Source organism: Schistosoma haematobium, chromosome 1 (genome assembly GCF_000699445.3).
Source record: "Schistosoma haematobium chromosome 1, whole genome shotgun sequence".
NCBI classification, from domain to species: Eukaryota; Metazoa; Platyhelminthes; class Trematoda; order Strigeidida; family Schistosomatidae; genus Schistosoma; species Schistosoma haematobium.
This window is the reverse complement of record NC_067196.1, coordinates 29,116,110-29,137,967: the sequence shown is the minus strand read 5'-3', so window position 1 is coordinate 29,137,967 and position 21,858 is coordinate 29,116,110. Positions and strand designations below refer to the sequence as shown.

Below are 21,858 nucleotides of genomic sequence, written 5' to 3'. Positions count from 1 at the left end.
AAAATTCTACAAGTGGTTTAGAAACTTCCCAGATTATTACTTTTTATCCTAGTTGGATAAATTAACAAATTAACGCTAATGTTTAGTTCATTTACATTGGTTACTTTTAATTTTCCAACTGATGTTATTGGGCAATAACTGATCAGTTTCCTTTGGCATATGTACATCCTGTACGTATTGACTTATCATAGCCATTAAGTCACAAACATCATATATAGAGGTGGATGATGACTAGCATTGAAATTCAGGACCTGTGTTTGCCCTATTTGTGACTATTGGCTAGATGTACCTGCATCATTAACACCTTATTCACTTTGATACTAGGTCCACATTGCCTCTGGTTTGTGGAGTGAAATGAATTTTAATTCACTTGTATTGTTTTTCTTTAGCGTTTTAAATGAGCTGTAACGAGTCAGAATCCCTGAGTAATCTGGCATGGGATGCAAGTAAATCTAGCTAACGGTTCCTAAATGAAACGAAATGCGCATCCTAATTTCCACTGCTAGACTTTATCCAACTCTTCGTATAATATTAATGCTGGTTTTGCCTGATAAGAGAATAAAACAACTATATGAATGATACTGGTAATAAGTGACAGTGCAACTGACATACTATACCAAGTAAGCACAGGAAACGGGTGTTCAACCACGCTTTATCCGTTAAACAAAAATACTTTCAGAAGGGGTTTGTGGAGATTTTTAGAAATTTTCACAGATTGAAATCATGAGTCAGTTGAAGATAGACCACCATTGAAAACCTGGAAGCACTGGACGGCCGTTTCGTCCTAGTATGGGACTTCTCAGCAGTGCGCATCCACGAACCCGCACCAGGCGGGGCTCGCTACTGGCTTCGCGCGCGAGCACTTAACCATTAGACCACTGAGCCGGCATCTAACGGTGTTAATGTCTAACTCCAATCCGGCTCAGTGGTCTAATGGTTAAGTGTTCGCGCGCAAAGCCAGTAGGTCCTGGGTTCGAGCCCCGCCTGGTGCGGGCTCGTGGATGCGCACTGCTGAGAAGTCCCATACTAGGACGAAACGGCCGTCCAGTGCTTCCAGGTTTTCAATGGTGGTCTAACTTCAACTGACTCATGATTTCAATCTGTGAAAAATACTTTTAATCGATAATAAAACGACTACTATTGTTCCTCATTTTAGGTGACTCCTTTCGTCAGTTGTAATATAAATTATTTTTACTTTATTATTTTTTACTTTATCTTTATGAATCAATACTACGTGATTATTTAATGTTGTATATTCTTATAAATTGTGTATAGCAGTGCTTTTTTTGTATTTGTTCACAGTAATCTGACAATACATTGAAAAAGTAAATCTTCAAAGATATCATATTTCAAAGTTTTATACACAAATTGGTTATTCGGGAAAAGTCTTATTTCAATATGCATGTTTCAGCGTAAATTCCCTTTTTACCAAAAAATGATCTATGAAATAAAAACGATCTATTATTTAGAGCGAAATCGTAATTGATGGGGGAATAAGTGACTTATAAATTTGACTTCCTCAAATAACCGAATACACCGAGTCATGATTATGTAGTGTATGCTACTTATGCCGACAGGTGACGATGGGCGGAGTGTTATGGCGGAGTGACATCGGTCGTAGCTGTAGATGTCCAAGGAAAGGAGCGGTATGACGTGCGCCTGCTGGATGGACATTGGATGTAGACTGCTCACTGGGCTGCTGGAGCACAGGCCGTGGACATCACGGGCGCTGGACGGACATCAAATTTGGATGACTCGGCAGGTGAACATAGCTACGGAGGTCAGAGCGCCGGCGGACTCTACATTTTGACGGGGAGTGTGGCATGGACTGCAGCGAAGAACAAGGTGGCACGGAGAGCAAAACTCGTTTAAAAAGTGGACGAGTGCGGTGTATGTTGCTCATGTCTTTCGGCATCAGTAGCATGTAACACCAATCAGAAGTGAAAAGCCTAGCAGCAGAAGGTTAAGAAGATTTTTTCCCTCAAGAGGAAATAGGTAGGTTTTTATCAACTCATAAGAGTAATTGTTTACCGTCTCAGATCAATCATATTGCAGATAATTCTAATAATGAAATAAATAAAAGATAATATTAATGTTTTCAGTTAACTATTATTATTATTATTATTATTATTATTAGAAGCTTTATTCAACATTATATTTTTGGTACAGCATAGAATTCTCAGCATAAAGCATTTCAACAAGTTTCCTTTTCTTATATCTTGATCGATTGTGACGATCAATTTTGAATGATGACCAGTTAGATGTTAGGAGTTCGGTAATCCACATTTCATTAATGTTCATTCGTTTCAATGCATATTGCCAGCCACCATGATGTCGCTGATTGTACCTTTTAGTATCCCGTATAGCGAAAGGTCGTAAACTTTTCATAAACGCGCCTGAATAGATTGTGAGCACAACAGACATAATGATGTGCTTAAACAAACAACAGAACAGATAACTTGATGAAATATCTAGATCGGAGGAACAGGTAGCCCAGATATTCAAGCAGGCCGCCTGGACGGTAGATTTAAACTTATTTAACTTTGATAATGAGTAATTTCCCCCACACTGCATTTCTTTGTACCTTGTAATGAGGTCAAAGATATTTGAGGTCAGTGGTTTCTGTGAATCAGAGTAAAATATGCATTTAATAATCATCAATCTTTTTGAAGGCCTTTGTGATATCCCTTTCATATTCACTATTTATTAAGTGTTTGGTGATAGAAATTGTGAACACTTTAAATACAGTTTTGGAGGAATATGTTCAGAAAACCTCGTAGAAATCCTTGTCTACTCTTCTTGTGTACATGGTACTACATGTACATGTGAATTCACATACACACTTAAAGATGACTTCATAAGAGTATCGATACACTTAAATACTATGTTTGTGTCTTCATTGTTTTCTGTGCCATTCCGAACTCAACTCCATTGATAGTGTTATATAAAACTTAATTTATAAACAATCCTACTAATTGTAACTTCAGGTTGTTTACAGCTGATAAAAAGTCTTAAAATATAATGAGTTCACTTTAGTTTGCATACTTAATTTCTGTTTTAGCTTGTTTATTCTTTTCCAAGATTTTCTGTATTTATTATTTTTGTATTTTGAGTGGGCGTTTACGAGCGATCATATGATAAAATCAGTTCCGAATGAACAGTGTTTTAAAAATAATCAAATGAAAACATGTAGTTAAGTGATATTATCATTACTATTGTAATAATGGTAACCATTGGTAATAATCACATAGAGTCAATTCATATATTAGAAAGATAACATGAATTTTGAACTGTCAAAAATAATCCTGTGGTAACTAGCATTTAGTATAGTAATATTGGTAACAATAACAATAATAATTTATTATTCGTCTTCACTTTTGTAAAAGAATATTTGAAATATAATGTAGTATGTTCAGGTTTAAACAAACTTTACAGATAAATAAAGATGTTTAGTTATCATAGTCATCTTTTCCGGGCTTGTGAAAAGATTAAAAACATTTCTTTTGTGTATGTGTGTTGAATATTTATCAGTGTTTTATTTTAATTTGAAGTATCCTATGTATAATGTATTGTGTATATATCAGTTCATATAATCTCTACTAAAATTATCTTGAATGAATCGGTAATCTTTACCTTTGAGGCTCAAGATTATTTACTCTAAAAGAACAGTCTTCTATCCTACAAAAGCGGAAGTAAATCGATGTAAATAACAGAGGTATGTATTGTTTCTTTTCTTTTTGTTTTCTAAAGGGAATCCGATGAAGTGAATTCGACAGAATGTTATGCATTCTAGTCATCGCACATATATATATATATATTGTCCTAGTGACATTTAATTTTTGTCTGACAACTTTTTCAACTTATATATCAATCAGTAAATTGACCGTCTTCTCTTATTCACATTCATTTGACCTTATTATTACTTCTAATATTTTCATATCATTCTCCTTTTGGTTTAGCACTTTGACCTACATATCCTTCAGTATACTTTAGTCAAATTCTGTGTTTCACATAATCTTAACCTTTAATTATATGTTCTTTGAAATATCACCTCCAAGTTATAAATACCATAATGTTTTTGTAATCTAATTTAAGTACTGTCTTTTGTTCATCAATGCTGGTATTTTCTTTGATCATGGTTTTTTCTAAGAGAACATTGAATTAATATCTTTAGATCTATCATCTAAAATTTATTTCCTTTATGCAGTCAATATTTTCTTGAATGGGCTTATATTAGTCTATAAAACGTGATGGAGTTTTGATTAATTCTGACTTATTTAAGGAATAAATTGTAGAAAATCCCGTGGTGTATTTCACAGGAAAGGATTTGTGTCAAATGTTAAATTCAAGTCTTTTTTTCTGATTAACTTTAGTGTAGACTTATATATATATATATATATATATATATATATATATATATATATATATATATATATATATATATATATATGAAATATAAGACGAAATATTGTGTTGTGAAGATAATCAAATAATGGGATCAGTAATTTTAAAAAATTCAAATTTATTGCAAAAAAAGATAATTAAATTCAAACATTCTACTTTTTTTCTAGCTTAATACAAATAATTAGGATGAATAAAATGATATGGTGATAACTTACAGCTATCGGTTGTACTCATATTCTAGACATCTCTTGATAGAAAGACTTCTGTAGTATCCAAAGTACAAAATATTATTTTAGTTATTGTATGATAATCACTATTTGGATACTATATATATGTATAAATTTTATGTAAAACACAGTGTAAGTTTCTAGTCTTAGACATGTTGTTAGATGCAGACTACTTGGTTATGGTCGGCGTGACTGTCGTAACCAATAGTTGGAGACTGTGAGTAGCATGGCTCAGAATTGAGCACGATGGCGTCGGGGTATACCCTATTTGTCCCCCTTTAAACCATGAGATTAAAATTGCTTTATATCTTTCTTTCTACGAAATAATTCTTTTTACTGTGCCACATCCTTATACACAATCTTTATTTCATTTATTACTACCATTGAGGTGACTACTATGAATTTGGTGTTCATCTTGTTGTGCTAATGCGGTATGGCAACTTGGACCGATGCATATATGCACCTCGTCCTACGTTGTAGCTGACTGACTGAAGTTATAATTGTTATATTACTCACTGGATTACAATTTAATTTTTTTTATGTATTTGGAATTCGGAATTCCAAATTAACAACATCATAGTAGAACGTTGTATTTTATTTAAAACTCTTATACTGTTCGAATTGAATAAGAAACTTAATAAACACAATGAGAATCTATTCTGCAGAAAGGTGAAAGTACAAACATTCAGTTGTTATGATAAAAAAGTTTGTGCTGATGATGTCGTTCAGAAGAACTATGAAAGCTCCACGACCAAACCATCCAGCTCAGAGAACAAAACTCGACCAAAAGTCAATAAGCATAAATATATCACCAATAACATTTTAAATGTTATGACAAACTGAGAGGAATTTCTATTACAAAATAATTACTGTAGTATTACTACTGAGAACAAGAAAGTACTTGAAAGACTGTGAACACCTGAAGAATCATTGTCAAATCATTTACTTTATATAAACATATATTTTGATTTATTTAGAAAGATATTTTCATGTATTACTGACAGAAGACTATTCCAACTATATGTTTTATTACTTTTTAGTCTACGATGACTTATTTCATAAAATGTGTAGAAGTTTATGAGCAACGGAAGACCGATCCATAGTTATTCTAATTACCAGGCAAGGGGTTTAAAAGTAATGAATATATAACTTGGTCACACCTACTATTTGTGAAATTTTAATCCTATAGTTTTTATACGTTGTGTCGATACATAATATTACTAAATAAATAAAGGAAAGTGTTGCATTTACGTTTACTAATTCTACATCAATCGCTTTTGATTTTCTCTTTACATGTAACCAAATTATTTTTTTATTTATTCATGACAAAACTCTTCGGCTGTTTGTCTCAAATTACCCTACATCAAACTAAATTCACTCAGATATTGAGCTTTTGATGACAGTATAGCAACTAATGTAATCCTATCAACATTAAGAACTGAAAAAAGAACACTAATTACTATAATATCAAATCTAGCCAGTTTTTCTTTACATTCAGTTGATTTTTTTTGAAAAAATTGTGATTACTTTAAGTGAAAAAAATGATGTACAGCATTGATAACTTATCTTTCAGGTTATACATATATATAACAAAAGTAGTTTTGACTAGATTTTAGCAACTATTTGATTGATAATTAATGTTTCAAAGTAAATAATTTATCATTAATGTAAATAAAATTTACTCATTTCCATTATAAAGATTTTATTGGTTTTTCTATGATTGGTATATTTATAATAAGTTAACTATGAATTTTCAGCATAGGGTTGTGGAGATTATTAAGTTTTTGATTGAGATCATGAGTTGATCGTTGTTGAACCACCATTGGAAACCTGGAAGCACTAGAAGGCCAATTCGTTCTATTATGGGACTCCTCAACAGTGTGCATCCAGATCCCACTCTCAGGATTCGAACCCAGGGCCTTCAGTCTGGCGCGCGAACGTTTAATCTTTAGATCATTAGCTCAGAATTCAATGATGTTGATGTCTAATCTCAACCAATCCGCGAAATAGCGCGACCATCTTCTATTGTACTGAGGTAGATACCTGTCTCTAACGGCGAGCAGAATCGTGGATACGTGCTGCTGAAGAGTTCCATAATAGGACAAAACGGCCATCCAGTGCCTTCAGGTTTTCAATGGTGGTCTAACATCGATCGGTTCATGATCTCAATCAAAAACTATGAATTCTCTTATATTCTACGATTTACAATCTACTTATAAGTAGTATGTATTTAATCTAGAGTGTATAAAAATAAACAATAATAAAGAAAACAACCCAAGATTTAAAAAAGGGCTATGTATATATATGGCATGTGATTTCTATTACATTAGATGTATATGAAGGAAATAATACGTTTTTTTCCACATATATATTGTACTAAGTCATAATGACGCCGATCAACTTTAATATCAGTTTTTAATTTTACTAATGGAGGTTTCTTTTTCTTTTTTCTTAAGTAAAAAATTAATCACTTCAATACATTTAATTGTACTTTAATAGATGTTTATTGAATACGGTAACATTTAATAAAGAAAATTAGTTATATATTTCCATAAATATTTATGATATTTAAGGAAATAATTGAATTTTTAGTCACATGTACACAAAATTGTAAATTTACTATAAACTATTTAAGTAGTTTGCATGTTGTAAACTATTTAATATGTAGCATAGTATGATAGAAGTTCATTAAATAGAATACATTTTTATGGGTTAACTATATAACTATTTATTTATCATTATGGGAAATTTAAAAATAGCAAAGAAATTTTCCTGTGTTTTTATTTCAACTTTTGATGTTTAAAACAAACAAAAAAAGTCAATACAAAAACTTATTTTCACAAATGTAGAAAAATATTCTTAAGGTCAATAATTATTTGTTCTGGTAGTCATATATTTACTTGAAGAGGTACGTTTAGAATTGATTTTTATACCATAAATTTATCAAAGTTCATCTCAACTTGAATACAGATGTAAAATGTTGATATTCATAAGTATCCTTTTTTTTTAGTATAGAAATGGTTAAAAATAAACGGTATGTGGATCTGTGGTGCGTGCTACTTATATTGATACAAGTAGTATATGACGCGAGTCAGGAATGTAGTGTCTGGCAGCAGAAGATGGGGAAGATCAAGAAAGGAAGAGCGGGAATAGAAAGCAATTGGTATGGAAATGCAAGAACAATGAAGTTCGAGACAATTATTGAACACTTTGCAAATTAAGTATTATAGTATGGTTTTTCTATTTTACCAAGTAACTCTGTAATTTTGTGTTAAATATAATTCGATTGTCCGCACTCATGTTCTTTCCTCTACATTTGGTGTTACTGCCAGGATCAATATATTATTAGAAATGTGATCCGATTTAACATATAGACAAATAATATTATTATCCAAACTTTGATTCTCTTCATTGATAGTAAACTCAAAGCATAACACGAAATACTTTACTAAACTTTCATCCCCTTAATTTTTTAAACAATCGAATCATAAACTTGACATTTTTAATAAAATATGTTAACTTGCTTCACTAAAAACACCATACATTTGATAGATACATACTTGTTAAACATTCAATCAATTAGCTTGTTGCTCAAAACACATAAAATACATTCATACTGGGCTTATGTGCTCAGGTCACCTAGTTTTGTTTAAACTAATTATGAGCACTGATTTATTTTGTTGTTAAAAGTGAATTCGACCACATGTTTTGTTCGAATAAAATGTAATATGTAGGCTAGTAGTTCAGCGATCGTTAGTTTATACAACTTTCATTTATATACAGTGCCGTTTAAATTTTTTTCGAATTGAAAAATGTATCAGTGAGTTAACTTCGTTTTTTTAATTGAATATTTGTACATTTTTTAAAAAAAGGTACACGACTGCCTGATTTATCACGCTGAAACAAGTGTATATAAGAGTTTTCAGTCCAATCCTATAAATTCTGAATTCTGTAAAAAGAAATGTTATTTTAATAATTGAATTCATGAGTCTATGTAGGCTAGACCATCACTAAAAAACCTTAAACAACTGAACGGCTGTTTCGTTCTAGTATGGGACTCTTCCACAGTGCGCATCCATGATCCGGCATGTGGGATTGGAACCCAGGAGCTTCGGTCTTGCGCGCAAACATTTAACCTCTAGACCACTGAACTGGCATTCAACGGTGTTAATGTTCATATTATTTACTTAAAACTACCGATCGAATGTAGATGATAACTAAATTCAATCACACACAGTCAACTCTTAATTATCACATCAACTGAATAACCTTAGTAAAAGCACCCAAATCATTGGATAATAGTGCAAGCTTTGTAAAATGTTATAAAAATTTATTGTTTGTATATGAACATTTTCTTGGTTAATCAATTGATAATTACACTTTACTTAAAAAGCCTTTCATATAAACGATCGTTTCATATCATCATCAAATCAAGCTTTGATGGCTTGTTTTTTTACTTAGTTGTTATGACAACAAGCATAAATGGTAAAATACATAGTGAATCATTCTGATAATAAATTTTTAAAAACATATCCTTCAATATAAATATCATACTTAATTGATCTTTTATAGGAAAGCACACGTAAATATTGCACTATGTGATACCTGCCATTAAGAAAAAAATACATAGTTTTTAAAAATTGTAAAAATAAGGAAGAAGGATGATGTTCTTTAAGGAAATAAAACGAACCACAAATGTGAATTATATAAAGTGTTCTATAAATCTTATTTATACTAATGATTTATATCACATTCTAAGCAAAGATGGATAGTGGCTAGCAGTGGAATCCAGGACGCGTGTTTCGTCCTACTTGAGAATTTTCATTTGGATGTGCCTGCATCCCAGAGTTCATGTCCACTCTAGGGCTCGAACTCAGTACTGTTCTCTTTAAACGCCATCGCGTTATCAACTTAGCTACTGAGTCCTGACAGCCATTTACTCGTGAAGTTTAAATGCACTTGGTATTGTATACTTGAAACTTCCCATTCATGTTTAGGATTGCAAATGATCAGTCTCTTTATTGACATACGTACATATTGTGCGTATTGCCTCGATATTACCTCAATTCACAAGTATTATAAACAAAGATACATTGGGACTCGAGTCTCAGAGTGAACATCAACTCTGAGATGCAGGTACATCCAGCTGACGAGTCACAAATAGGACGAAACGCGCTTCCTGGATTCCACTGCCAGCCACTACACATCTTTGCTTAGAATGCCTGTAAAATTAAGGTAATATCAAGGCAATACGCTCAGTATGCACATATGCCAATAAGAGACTGATCAATTGCAGTTCTAAACACCAATGGGAATATTCAAGTGGATAATACCAAGTGAATTTATATCACACTTTATTCATCAGTCAAAGAAATAAAGTTGATAATCTTTTGTTTGTTTGGTTTTTTCAATAATCCAAAAACTGGGTTGTACATATAAATAACAGTTTGAAGTATATACACACCAATATGTATATATATACATATCATTTTTCTATTTATCACCAGATTGAAACGTTTTGTAAGGTGGTAACTTTGAGTGATAACAAAATTATATTCTTTTCTATTCTAATATAAATTATGTATAAATTCTAGGTCATTTTTCAGTAAATTGATAGTTCCGGTTTATTTCAACCTGTCAAAAATTTCAGTTATAATATATTACTTATATAAAATATGTAATACCATTGTCAGTAGTAAACTAGTATTCTGTAAATAAAACAATTGTGAAGAATTATATTTTTAACAAATATTGACATCTATTTGAGAGAGCTGAATAAACAATCTCAAGTAAGTTAGAAATTTAAACTATCTTTGATGACATATTGTATAGTTTCTTTTAAGATCATGACTTCTTCAATTAGTCATTACCAAAATAAATAATAATAATAACGGAAAAAGCTTTAAATAAACTAATCTATATGTAAGACACGGATGATCTTTGTATTCATTCATAGTTTGTTCAACAAATAATTAATCTTGGATAATAAAACCTCTATTTACAAAATACAATATATATTAGTATTACAGTCTTGATATACTTCCCTCTCCCCCTCCAAACACGTAGCTGCAATGCACTTGTCTTAAATTGATTTTCATCATTGTAAATATTCTTGAACGTTTCCTGGATTCAGATACTTCAGCTAACTGGTTATTTCTATTTTTTGTCAATCTTAACTGTTTTTCTACATTCGTGTATGGAAATAAATTTTCTAAATTCCGTTCATCAAGATAAACATCATGCTTATTTTGCAATACGTTGATCTAAATAGTGAAATCCTTAGATTGATCATTTTAAACGTTAGTGAGTCGAGTACGTAAACTTAGTGATTCTGAAACTGCAGTTTTGTGGTATGGTGTTTGCCACTTATAGTTACGGTTCACGAAGCAACTATTTTAGAATGGTGATTATGTCCTAGCGAAGAATTGAGATGGAACAGTTATGTTGTAATATCAAGTATTCTGTATTTACTGATCAATATCATTAGCTGACGGAAACTACTTTAATATTTAAACCAGACGCCATTTAATTATTCGTGTATTGGTTTTTTAATCTTTTTATTGACATTTAGGACTGCAAATTATCAGTTTTCCCACTGCATAAACTAGTATTCATCTGGACTCTGTAGCTAGGTGGATAACGTGATGGCATTTGAAGCGAGTGATTCTAGGTTCGACTTCCTGAGTGAACATCAATTCTTTGATGCAGGTACATACAGTTGAAACGTCGCAAAGAGGATGAATCACACGTCCTAGTTCCCACTACTAGCCAGCATACATCTTTGCTCATATGATTTTTACCTAGAGATTTATTTACTATCAACTGTAAAATAACATGAATTTGAATAAATAATATTTCAATCGTGCTAACGATACTATTTTAATTGATTCCCACAAAAGTATCTTTGGTAAATATAATTTACATTCACTGCTCATTCGGAGAATACTTCTTTATTAAAAATATTTCTCAGAGTAGATTTTAAAACTATTATCATTAATATAGCCACTCACAGGACCATTGTAAAACCATAAAAAGAGTCTTAAAGCTCGTTGAAACTTCAAGATGAATATCATTTAGGTTCATTGATTTAACTTAGGATCAAGATTTCATGTTGAAACCAGTAAAGAATATTCATTTTCATTAGTAATTTGGTTTATTTTTTAAATATGCCCATCAACCAACTTTTTTTATAATTTAAATTTATCTAAACAAAATTAAAATACACTTAATCAATTTCATTCTGTTGTATATACAATGACAGTGAAAATAATTTAAATTATTTATTTAATGTCGTTATAATGTTAGTTATGTAAAACTAGATTCCTGTTAGATAATCCTCGACAATGAAAAGTTTAACAAATATCTGTTACCATACCATATAACAACAGATAATATCCAAAAACTGTTAAGTTTGAAATAAACATCTAAGAAGCTCAATTAAGTGCTTTGATCCATTGTCTTTAATATACTTGCTTGGTTCTCATTATATAAATCAATAAGAAGATGCAAATATAATTTTTTGAAATATATTTTATTTGTTACCTGTTAGTCAACACTTTGCAGAATCCATTATTCATAAAATAATTCATGACTAAAAATAGTGTAATATACTGGAAGTTATGATCGTACTGACTAATATCAATCTTACTCGAGTGAACTTTATGAGATGACAGATATTTGACTAGAAACAAACTCAGTCACATATATACACAAATATAATCAGTTCTATCATATTTCATGATGAAAAATTTGATTATTATTACAAAATGTAGAAGTAAATAAAACAATAGATGTTAGCATTGATAATAATCATATTTCAAGTCAAATAGACAAAACAAAACAGTTATGAACAAAATATTGATTTTTGTATGAACTGATCAATAAATTCAAGTTCATTAAAACCAAAAACAGAATGAAAAAAAAAGAAAAATCTGAAAAAAAAAGAAAAAACGAAAGAAAGAAAAAGTCACTTATGTATATAGAATATTAGAAATAAGATCAGAATAGAATTGATAGATGGATTAATTTGTTTCTATCTTCTAAATGTTACACATGACAATGTAATAATAAAGAGAAACAGAAGTTAATCACTTAGAATATTCTATTTGTTATTTAATTATTTCTTAAATTGTGAAGAAAAAAAAGACGAAACAATTTTAAATAGAATAAAATTTACATTATATACGTTCAACTAACATTTTCTTCTCTTTTATTTTTGTTGTTGTTGTTGTTCAGATTACAGGAAAATGCTTTTATTACATCAAATGATTTTAATGATATTTTGATGATGAATTAAAGGTGTAAAATACAAATCAATTTTTTAGAGTTCCTAGTGGACATTTGTTTCATTCATTGATAATATAATAGTACTGATATTGTTCAGATACAATTTAAAATAAATAAGCTACTATTTTAAGTGATAATAGTACTTGTTTCTAGTATTCAACATGGTCGTACTAGTTATTATATAATGAAAAATAATTAATAATATGAGTTAACTTGAATTGAATTATCTTTGAAAGAATGAATCATTTTTAAAGATGTGTTCAAATTCTTCATCCGGAAGAAAAAGTGTTATATCCTGTTGAGAGTTATCAACGATAACTTTTGAGAAATATTTATAGACAAATATCATACGTATATTCATAATGTATAGCTATTCAGTAACTAGATTGTGTATATCTATACTCCCAATTGATTGATCACTGGGTGGTGATCAATGTCATGTGTGTCAAGTCCTTATAATTAGTGCAGATCGAATGCTATTGACCATGTTGCAATGTGGCCACCAGTCTAGGTGACTCAACTTTGCGTGCACTATTGTGAGATTAGAAGGTGGTTGGAGATAGTCGACAGGAAACCCAGGACCCGGGTTTCGTGCTACTTGGCACTCGTCAGCAAGATGTACCTGTGATCTTGAGGGAACTGGTGCTCTCTGGCGGATTCGATCCCATGTCACCCAGCTTCACAGTCAGAGACGTTACCACTGAGCTATCCGGGAGCATCAGTTTCCTCAAGACTACAGGTACACCTTGCTGACGAGTGCCAAGTAGCACGAGACCCGGGTCCTGGGTTTCCTGTTGACTACCTCCAACCATCATCTATATCTGTACTCCTCTTACTACAAGCTTTATTTTGACCTATAGACTATTATTATATGATTTTCCGTTCTTGAGTTCTGCCCAGTCTATTAATTACAGTCTCCCATATTCACAGCCACTTTTGGCTAGATCCTGTATAAATGTTATTTTCTATTTTGTGGTGCGTTGTGGTCTGTTTGGTTTGCATATAAACCCAGTATGTTTGAAATAAATGATTCATATCACAGAAGCTGAGATTGGTGTATCGAACTTAATAGACAGGGCTAGGCAGGAATCAGGAACGATAAAAACTCTAGACTGCTTGTACAGGTTTATACGTCATTGTTTCGGTCGATAAATCACTGTTCTCTAATTGGTGGTATCATTAGGTTATATATTAATATGGCACAAGGCTAAAGATTATAACAAAATGGGCTCTTGTTGAATCGTCATCTGAGTTATTCATCACTGAAACTGAAAATCTCAATATTGAAGTCGAAATGTATACCACAAGTTACAATTTTAATGACCAAAGCGTACTTAAACAAAATCCTTCATGACAATATGTTACAAGTTACACAATTATAACATTCTATAATTAATATATATTCTATCATCTTCCAATTCTTAAGGATTGTCTTTGGTAACCCCCATAACTGCTCTTTTGACTACTTTTCAAAAATCGTTTAAAATCTTTGTGATTAAACTGTATTTAATATCGATAAATTTATTCTCAGAATATCTATAATTTTACGGTAATTTATCTCATATCTGAAGAAGAGAAGCCTTTAAAAATTAATAGAATAAGAAATAACTGATGATATCTTCCTGTGAAATTATTAAATTTTTACTTGAATATATCTGGTATTTTGGTTGAAACAAGTTTGAAATGTGTTAAAAAGAAGCTCACCTGCGGACATTCATATTGAAATGTAACTAGTTTACACAATATTCATTCAAAGAACACATTACACCGAGAAATAGAGACAGATATAGGAAGAATGAACAGCAATTGATTAGAACTAGAAAGGAAGGCCCAGGACAGAGTGTGTTGGAGAATGCTGGTCGGAGGTTCATGCTCCATTGGGGATAACAGGCGAAAGTAATTAAGTCATTTTACTTCAGAAAAAAAGTTGTAAGTGAATTTACAGATAATAAAATAAAAAATCATTTTACATCCGAGTATGATTACGGAGTATGAATGTTACAGCTCAATTTGAAAATTTTATGCAACTGTAAGTAAAACTCGTGAATGACATGAATATATATCAGTTCATACTTTTTTACGCCCTAAGGTTCCGTATATCCTTGTAGGTTTAACAGCACCGATACTGAAAAATATTCTCATCAAATTATGGAAAAATAAACCCTTAGCTATATAATCTGAACAGCTCATTGGATAATGCTATGACGTTCGACGTGAAAGGCAATAAATCTGAGTATTGGTATGAAGTTCAATAAAGGTGCCGGTACATCTAGCTGACAAGTCCTGAATGGAACAAGACCTAGTTTTGGATCCGATTTCTATTCACTACCAAAATTGATATGGTGGGATAGAAAGGCTAACTTTTATCATTTTACCAATTGTGATTTGTGTTCAACATTACTTCTGTTTTTAATTCAATATGATGGTTATTTATTGTAATATTTGCTTTGTTTTTCTGTGTAATATCTCATTCGGTATATCATTTATTTGAGTGTAATACTTATTCAAGATACGGTATTCTTGTATTAAATGAAAATGTACTATGCTTAGCATGAAATGTAGCATGCGATTTGTTATAACTTTGGGCATTTCTTATACATGTGGTTTTATTCTAGCTGTTAATCAAAATGAGTGTACAATCAATATATAAATGAGTCTATTTTCGACTAGGGTCGTCATCATGTTTTGGGTTTAATAAATTTTCACTTGTACCAGATTTTGTGTTGTTACTCGTCGTCGTAGAAATGGCAATGGTTCTTGTTTTTTTTCAAACACAAGTATTAAACAAAGCGGATAACTTAATGTCAATACCAAGGTAGTCCTCACAGGAAAGACTAATTAATTGTAATTATCGACGTCAACGATGGTGGAATTCAAACCTTTGCAGACAAAATAGATTAAATGTTACTCTCAGGTAATAAACAAATGTAAAGTAGAACTCAGAGTGAAAGATTTCTTATAAAAATCTATATTTTTGATTAACACTGTCTTTGCTAATATTCTGTAGATTTATGAGCCAAAATTAAGAGAGCTGCTGGTTTTCAAATAATGTTATTATAATGACCATTTTTGGGGATATTTCTGACAAGTAACAAAATCAATTCAACAAATCTTGAATGTTAATAAGTAATATTGAAACTGATGTTCAATGTTCACTGTCAGTTACAGTCATCAAACACATGTAAAACATATATAGATTATACTGAAGAAAGCTTAAATGAGTGGAAAACACATATTCATCAAGATATTTGTTTTCAGTAGTTTTCTCAATAATGTACATCCAGGCGGCCTGCTTGAATATCTAGACTACCTGTTCCTGCCATCTAGATTTTTCAACAAGTTAAATGCTCTATTGTTTGTTTTAACAGATCATTATGTCAATTAATTGCATAAACTATTCAGGTGTGTTTGTGAAAAGTTCATGACATTTCGTTGTACAAGTTACAAAAATTTACAATCGGAGACATCATGATGGCTGGCAATATGCATTAAAAAGAATGAATATTATTCAGATGTCGACTTCTGAAATGATAATGTCTAACAAGCGATCACTCAGTATTTATCGTCAATATCGATCAAGAAGTAAGAAACGGAAACTTGTTGAAATACTTTGTGCCGAGAATTCTATATTGTAGAAAAAATATAATCGTAATAATAATAATAATAAAAACAGTTCTAGACTTTAACAGTTATCACATAAATTTGTGTAAAATAGTAAAACATATTTTACACTCAGTTAATCAAGTGATTTTTAAAAAAATTGTTATAATTAGATTTGTCTAGAAATGAGGGATACTACTGTTTATAGTTTAGAATGCTTTTATAAAAAAACTTTTTCATTTTACATTATTTGCTGTCTGTTCTTGTTGGTAGGATTCAGCATTCCATTCGACATATGTCACCTTAATCATATACTATTAAAGTAAATTTGAAAATGTTCAGTTAGTAAGGAGCGGATTAAAATGTCACTTAACGGTATTTTATAACTCACCGTCCATGTTCAATATGCTTAAATAGAATTACCTAAATAAACAATCGGCATAGTCATAAGTAACTAGCTTTGAGATACGTTTCTCATCAAGATATACCTGTAATCTTGAGGGGAGTCGCGCTCTTTGGTGGGTCTGATCAGGTTTTCAGTCCGAGGTGTTACCACTGAGCTATTTGAACCATGATAGAGCTCCCATTGAACTGAGATGTATATACAACCGTTTGATCACTGAGTAATGACCAGCTCAACAACAACATCTCTGACTGAGAAGCGGAGTGGTACGGGATGATTTGTCAGAGAGCACCACTCCTCTCAAGATTACAGGTACATCTTTATGACCAGTACCAAATAGCACGAACCCGATATACAAGGTTTTTTGCCGAACAGCTCCAACCACTATCTAACAGAAGTTAATCATTTATGGTGTCGGCTTCTAACTGAGCTATAGTGTGAGTTAATTAAATTCAAAAATGTACATCATTGGGTTTACACTCAGTCTATCAAAGATATACCGTTGATTGGCCACTAAGCTGATCTCACCATATGATGAAATTAACGTTAAAACAGTCTTTATATTCATTATTAGTTAAATTTTCATCGTCATTCTTATGAATTATTACATTCTGTCATGGATAGATACTAGATATTTTAAAGTTATAAATCATGTTACGATTGTGAATGCACACTATTAACTATTCACACACTAGGATGAAATAGCTATTAGGTACTGTTTGTTTTCCAGTGGCTATTCAGCTAACAGAAATCTGCGACGTAAATGTACTTTAATTAATCTCCACAAAACCGCCAATAAATATTTACTACTGATTTTTGTGAAAAATAGATGAAATCTCTTTCCAAATTGACTATGATTAATTTGAATCATGGTTAGTTTCGATTTTTTTAAAGATTATTCAGTGGTTTCAAATAATATCGAATTTTATAGCACTTCCAACAGTGAAAATCTGGTTTTCAATAACCTCTTAACATGTGTATAATTTTTGCTTTCACCTTCATATATTCTTTTAGCAGACATTCTTTACAGTATCATGTCAGGTAATTCAGCTGCAAAAAACTATTAGTGTTGAATAAAATTTTCACACTAGTCTCTATTTTGTAGGAAGTATGTATCCCAAGACACGAGATGCTTCAATGAGTGAATATATAACTAAAATGCATCCAACACATTTTAACTGACCTCTTATTATCATCAGTAACGGGTTGTGAATATTGTTGAATTTCATTAAAATCACCAACCAGTTTAAGTCAAACAACTATTGAAAACCTGAAAGTACTGTACGACCGATTCGTTCTTGCAAGGGACTCCATAGATATCCGCATCTATGATCCCGTGCAAAAAATTCGAGTCCACTACCTTCGGTATGGCGCGTGAATACTTGTCATCCAGACTACTGAGTTACCATCCAGTGGTGTACAAGCCTAACTTCAATCAAGGTACGATAGTGAGTGACAATCTTTCATTGTCTTCAGTGAGTAACTGCCTCACATCCGACACGGATTAGCTCTACTGGTCATGGCTTCTCAACAGAACTCTGGAAATTTCTTCTCGAAGCTAGTCACAAGTGAATGCATGATAATTTCCAGAGATCGTTGAACTTCGTCACAATAATGTTCGTGACCAGTGAGATCGCTCACTATCGTACATTGATTGATGTTAGGCTTGTGCACCATTGGATGCTGACTCAGTAGTCTGGATGACAAGCATTCGTGCGTGAGACTGAAGATGATGGACTCGATTCCTTTTCATGGCATCATAAATGATCACATCTGGTTTTCAAGAGTTATCTAACTTAGATCAGTTTTGAATTCGATGATCTCTTTTATGTTTCAAAGCTTGTTCAATATTAAGCACCTCAATTTTAATTCCTTTTAATTCATGATATTTTATTTAACTTTTGACATGGGTTGAAAGCTTTATTTTTCAAACAATTTACAGTAATGTACTATATTTCTGTTGATTTATCATTCTACTAATAATGTAATGAAAAATTTGTAAGTTTGCTGTACTTAAGTAATTGTCAATGATAATTGTGTTTCATGAAAAATAAATGGACAATTGATATAGTACTATTTACTTTCAATCTTTCTTACTTTTTGATAACTTTACATTTGTCAAAATGAATGCTAATAGAGTGAAACAATATAACACTCTATTATTTGGGAAATAAAACTAGGAAACTGCTTCTAGGATTTACTAAATATACATGAATATATAGTGACTTGTTTAAATACTATATTAGTAGTCAAATAAATGGATGTATGTATACTAGTACAATTTGTCTGTACTGTTGTATAACAAGCTACAAATTGTAACTGCCCATACATTTTGTGTCTGTCAGTCTTCGATCATGTGACGTCATATTTACATATGAACCCAAAGCGTAATAGAGACAAATAGGAATAGTATAATATTCAAAAGAATTACAGATGTGTGTTTATGTGAAGCAAATATTCAGCTTTATAGGATTGAAGATAAACAGGCTAAAATTTCTCTCGTTTTCTCACTCTCTGTGTTTCTCTTTTATTTCTTCTCTCTCTCTCTCGCATTACAGTAAAAGTTATCGGTCAGTAGAAGTGATACTGTGCGGTTAATACTTATTTTTTCTATTCATAAAGGTGTTTTCAAGTCTATCGATATGCACTGATTTTTATTTGTTAGTAAATTATAAGCTAGTATTAGTTAATTGATTGGTTAGTTTAATATTGGTGGTTAACTATATGTTTTCACTTCTTCCTTCTGTTCATCCCACCTACCCGTACTTTTTTCTACTGTTGTTTGTCTTTTTCTTTCTAATTGTACTCCTCTTTCTTCCTTCTCTTCTTCTTGTTCTGGTTGTCGTTGACAATGTTGTCAATATATATATACATATATATTAAATCTTACTACGAAAAATTTTGCACAGATAACAGAGAGCATAACCTATTTAATTGGTATACTTAACAAATATATAAAAAAAAAACGAAGATTCATTCATTCTAAACGTGTACAATACTATCACTGTTGCTTAATCTAAATCACAATAAAATTGTATCCATATCAATAGGTATATACATACATATGTATATCATTCAAATGACTAATATTTCTATAATGTCATTTTTAAAAAAACAATTTTCTTCCAATAAATGCTTACCTATAATGACTATATATATGTAAGCATATCTATGTATATATATTAGAAGAAGGTACTACACTGTTCAACTTGTAAGTATTATTAATCTGGGACAATTCATTGAATAAATACACTTAATACATCAATTCATCATCAAAATAAATCATTACAATTTATATATACAATGAATATATTGCTCATTCATTTTATAATAGAACAAAATGATATTCATATTATAATTTCTACTTAGAAATAAAGAGTATGCATATTGATCTATTCACATATCTATCTATTTCAATGATTCAATTTATTATTATACCGCTCCTTGAAAATTCATTTTAAATAATGAAGAAAAAAATCCCAATTATTTATTATTTTTTTTATTAAAAGAATGAATTTTAAAGAATAAAATTTAAAATAATTTCCCATTGAACACATTGAACCAAATAAATCATCATTTCTTTTTTGTTCTTTTTTTTCTAGAAAAAATTCTTCTAGTATATAGTTTATTAGAAAGATTACCCATTATTATTATTATTATTAATAATATTATTATTATGTGCTATTATGTATATATCAATAGGCTGTTTTATTTAGAATTGAAATGTTTCAAAAATTTTCATTTATCTTCTTATTATTAACAGTCTATTCCATTATACAATTTAAACAAAGAAAACAACAGAAACTTAGGAGTATGGAAATTATTGGACCACCTTTTTAGAAACATTATGATTATGATTATGAATATTATTTAAGGGAAACAAAACAAAATCAAAGGATATTAGTTTCATTTATTTATAACAATTAAAACTTTATCATATTTGATTTGTGTATAAACAATTTGTATGAATAGTTTCTTTTTAATTGTCATGTTAACATAATTTAATATATTTTAATTTATTCATCATATGAATCCGGATACTGTATTACGAATTGGTAAAGTATTTGAAACTCCATACGGAGGTGATGGAGTTGATTTTGTGGATCAATTAAATTATCAATTTACTGGTGGATTGTTGATTATTTTTATAGCTGTTATTGGAGTAAGACAGTATGTTGGTAAGTTAACTAGAGAAAATTTTATTTAAATGTAGATGTTAATCAAATGATTGTGATTTTTGAGACTGGATTTCTTAATAATCATTTTTAAAATTTTATAAATTCATTTATTATATTATTTTCAACACGACTAAGGTGGGTTTTCTGACTAAAACATATTAATTTCTGATTTCACTGTATCAGACATGACTTGAACATGTTCCGTTTCAAAGGAATACACTCATAATTTATTAAATGAATATTAAGTAAACGAGAGAATTCTTTCGAAACAAATTTATCTTCCAATCTAAATGTATTACAAACTACATTGGTTGATAGGTAGTCAGCACGGACCTTTAGTTACCGGTAATGCATAGTAGTGCCGTCTTAGATTACGAAACTGGAGGATATTAATTTATTTTAATAGGGTTAATAACCTGCTTCTAGATTACGGCAGGTACATTTTACTGACAAGTGTCAACCATGATGAAATGTAGGTCTAAACGTTTCTTGTCAAATACTTTCAACTACCTGTAAACAAAATATTCCAAGAGTTTAGTTTTAATGTGTGTTATACAGTGATAATTAATATTGTGCTAATGAATAACTTTCGTCATCAAAAAGATAAGAGATTCTATTATATAAACTTATAAAGTTCATTAAGATTATGTGATATTTTGGTTCATCTACCTCAGTTCGTCAGTCCACTTCGAAACTAAAGTTGAAATTAATTATTCCATGATATCAAACCAAAAAGTCTAAGATTAATCTGGGTTTCTTA

The 21,858-nt window shown here is 30.8% G+C and overlaps 1 protein-coding gene across 1 annotated transcript in view; it reads left to right on the top strand.

Annotated features, from left to right (window-relative positions):
- Nucleotides 1-19,823: 19,823 nt before the first annotated feature.
- UNC9 (Innexin unc-9) overlaps nucleotides 19,824-21,858 on the top strand; it is a gene marked incomplete at its 3' end in the record, with an annotated part of 73,611 nt that continues 71,576 nt past the window's right edge. Inside the window, exon 1 of the mRNA XM_035731441.2 lies at nucleotides 19,824-21,098. Within this exon, the coding sequence (XP_035586876.1) occupies nucleotides 20,948-21,098 (151 nt within the window). The 5' untranslated portion in view covers nucleotides 19,824-20,947. The remainder of the gene's footprint in view (nucleotides 21,099-21,858) is intronic.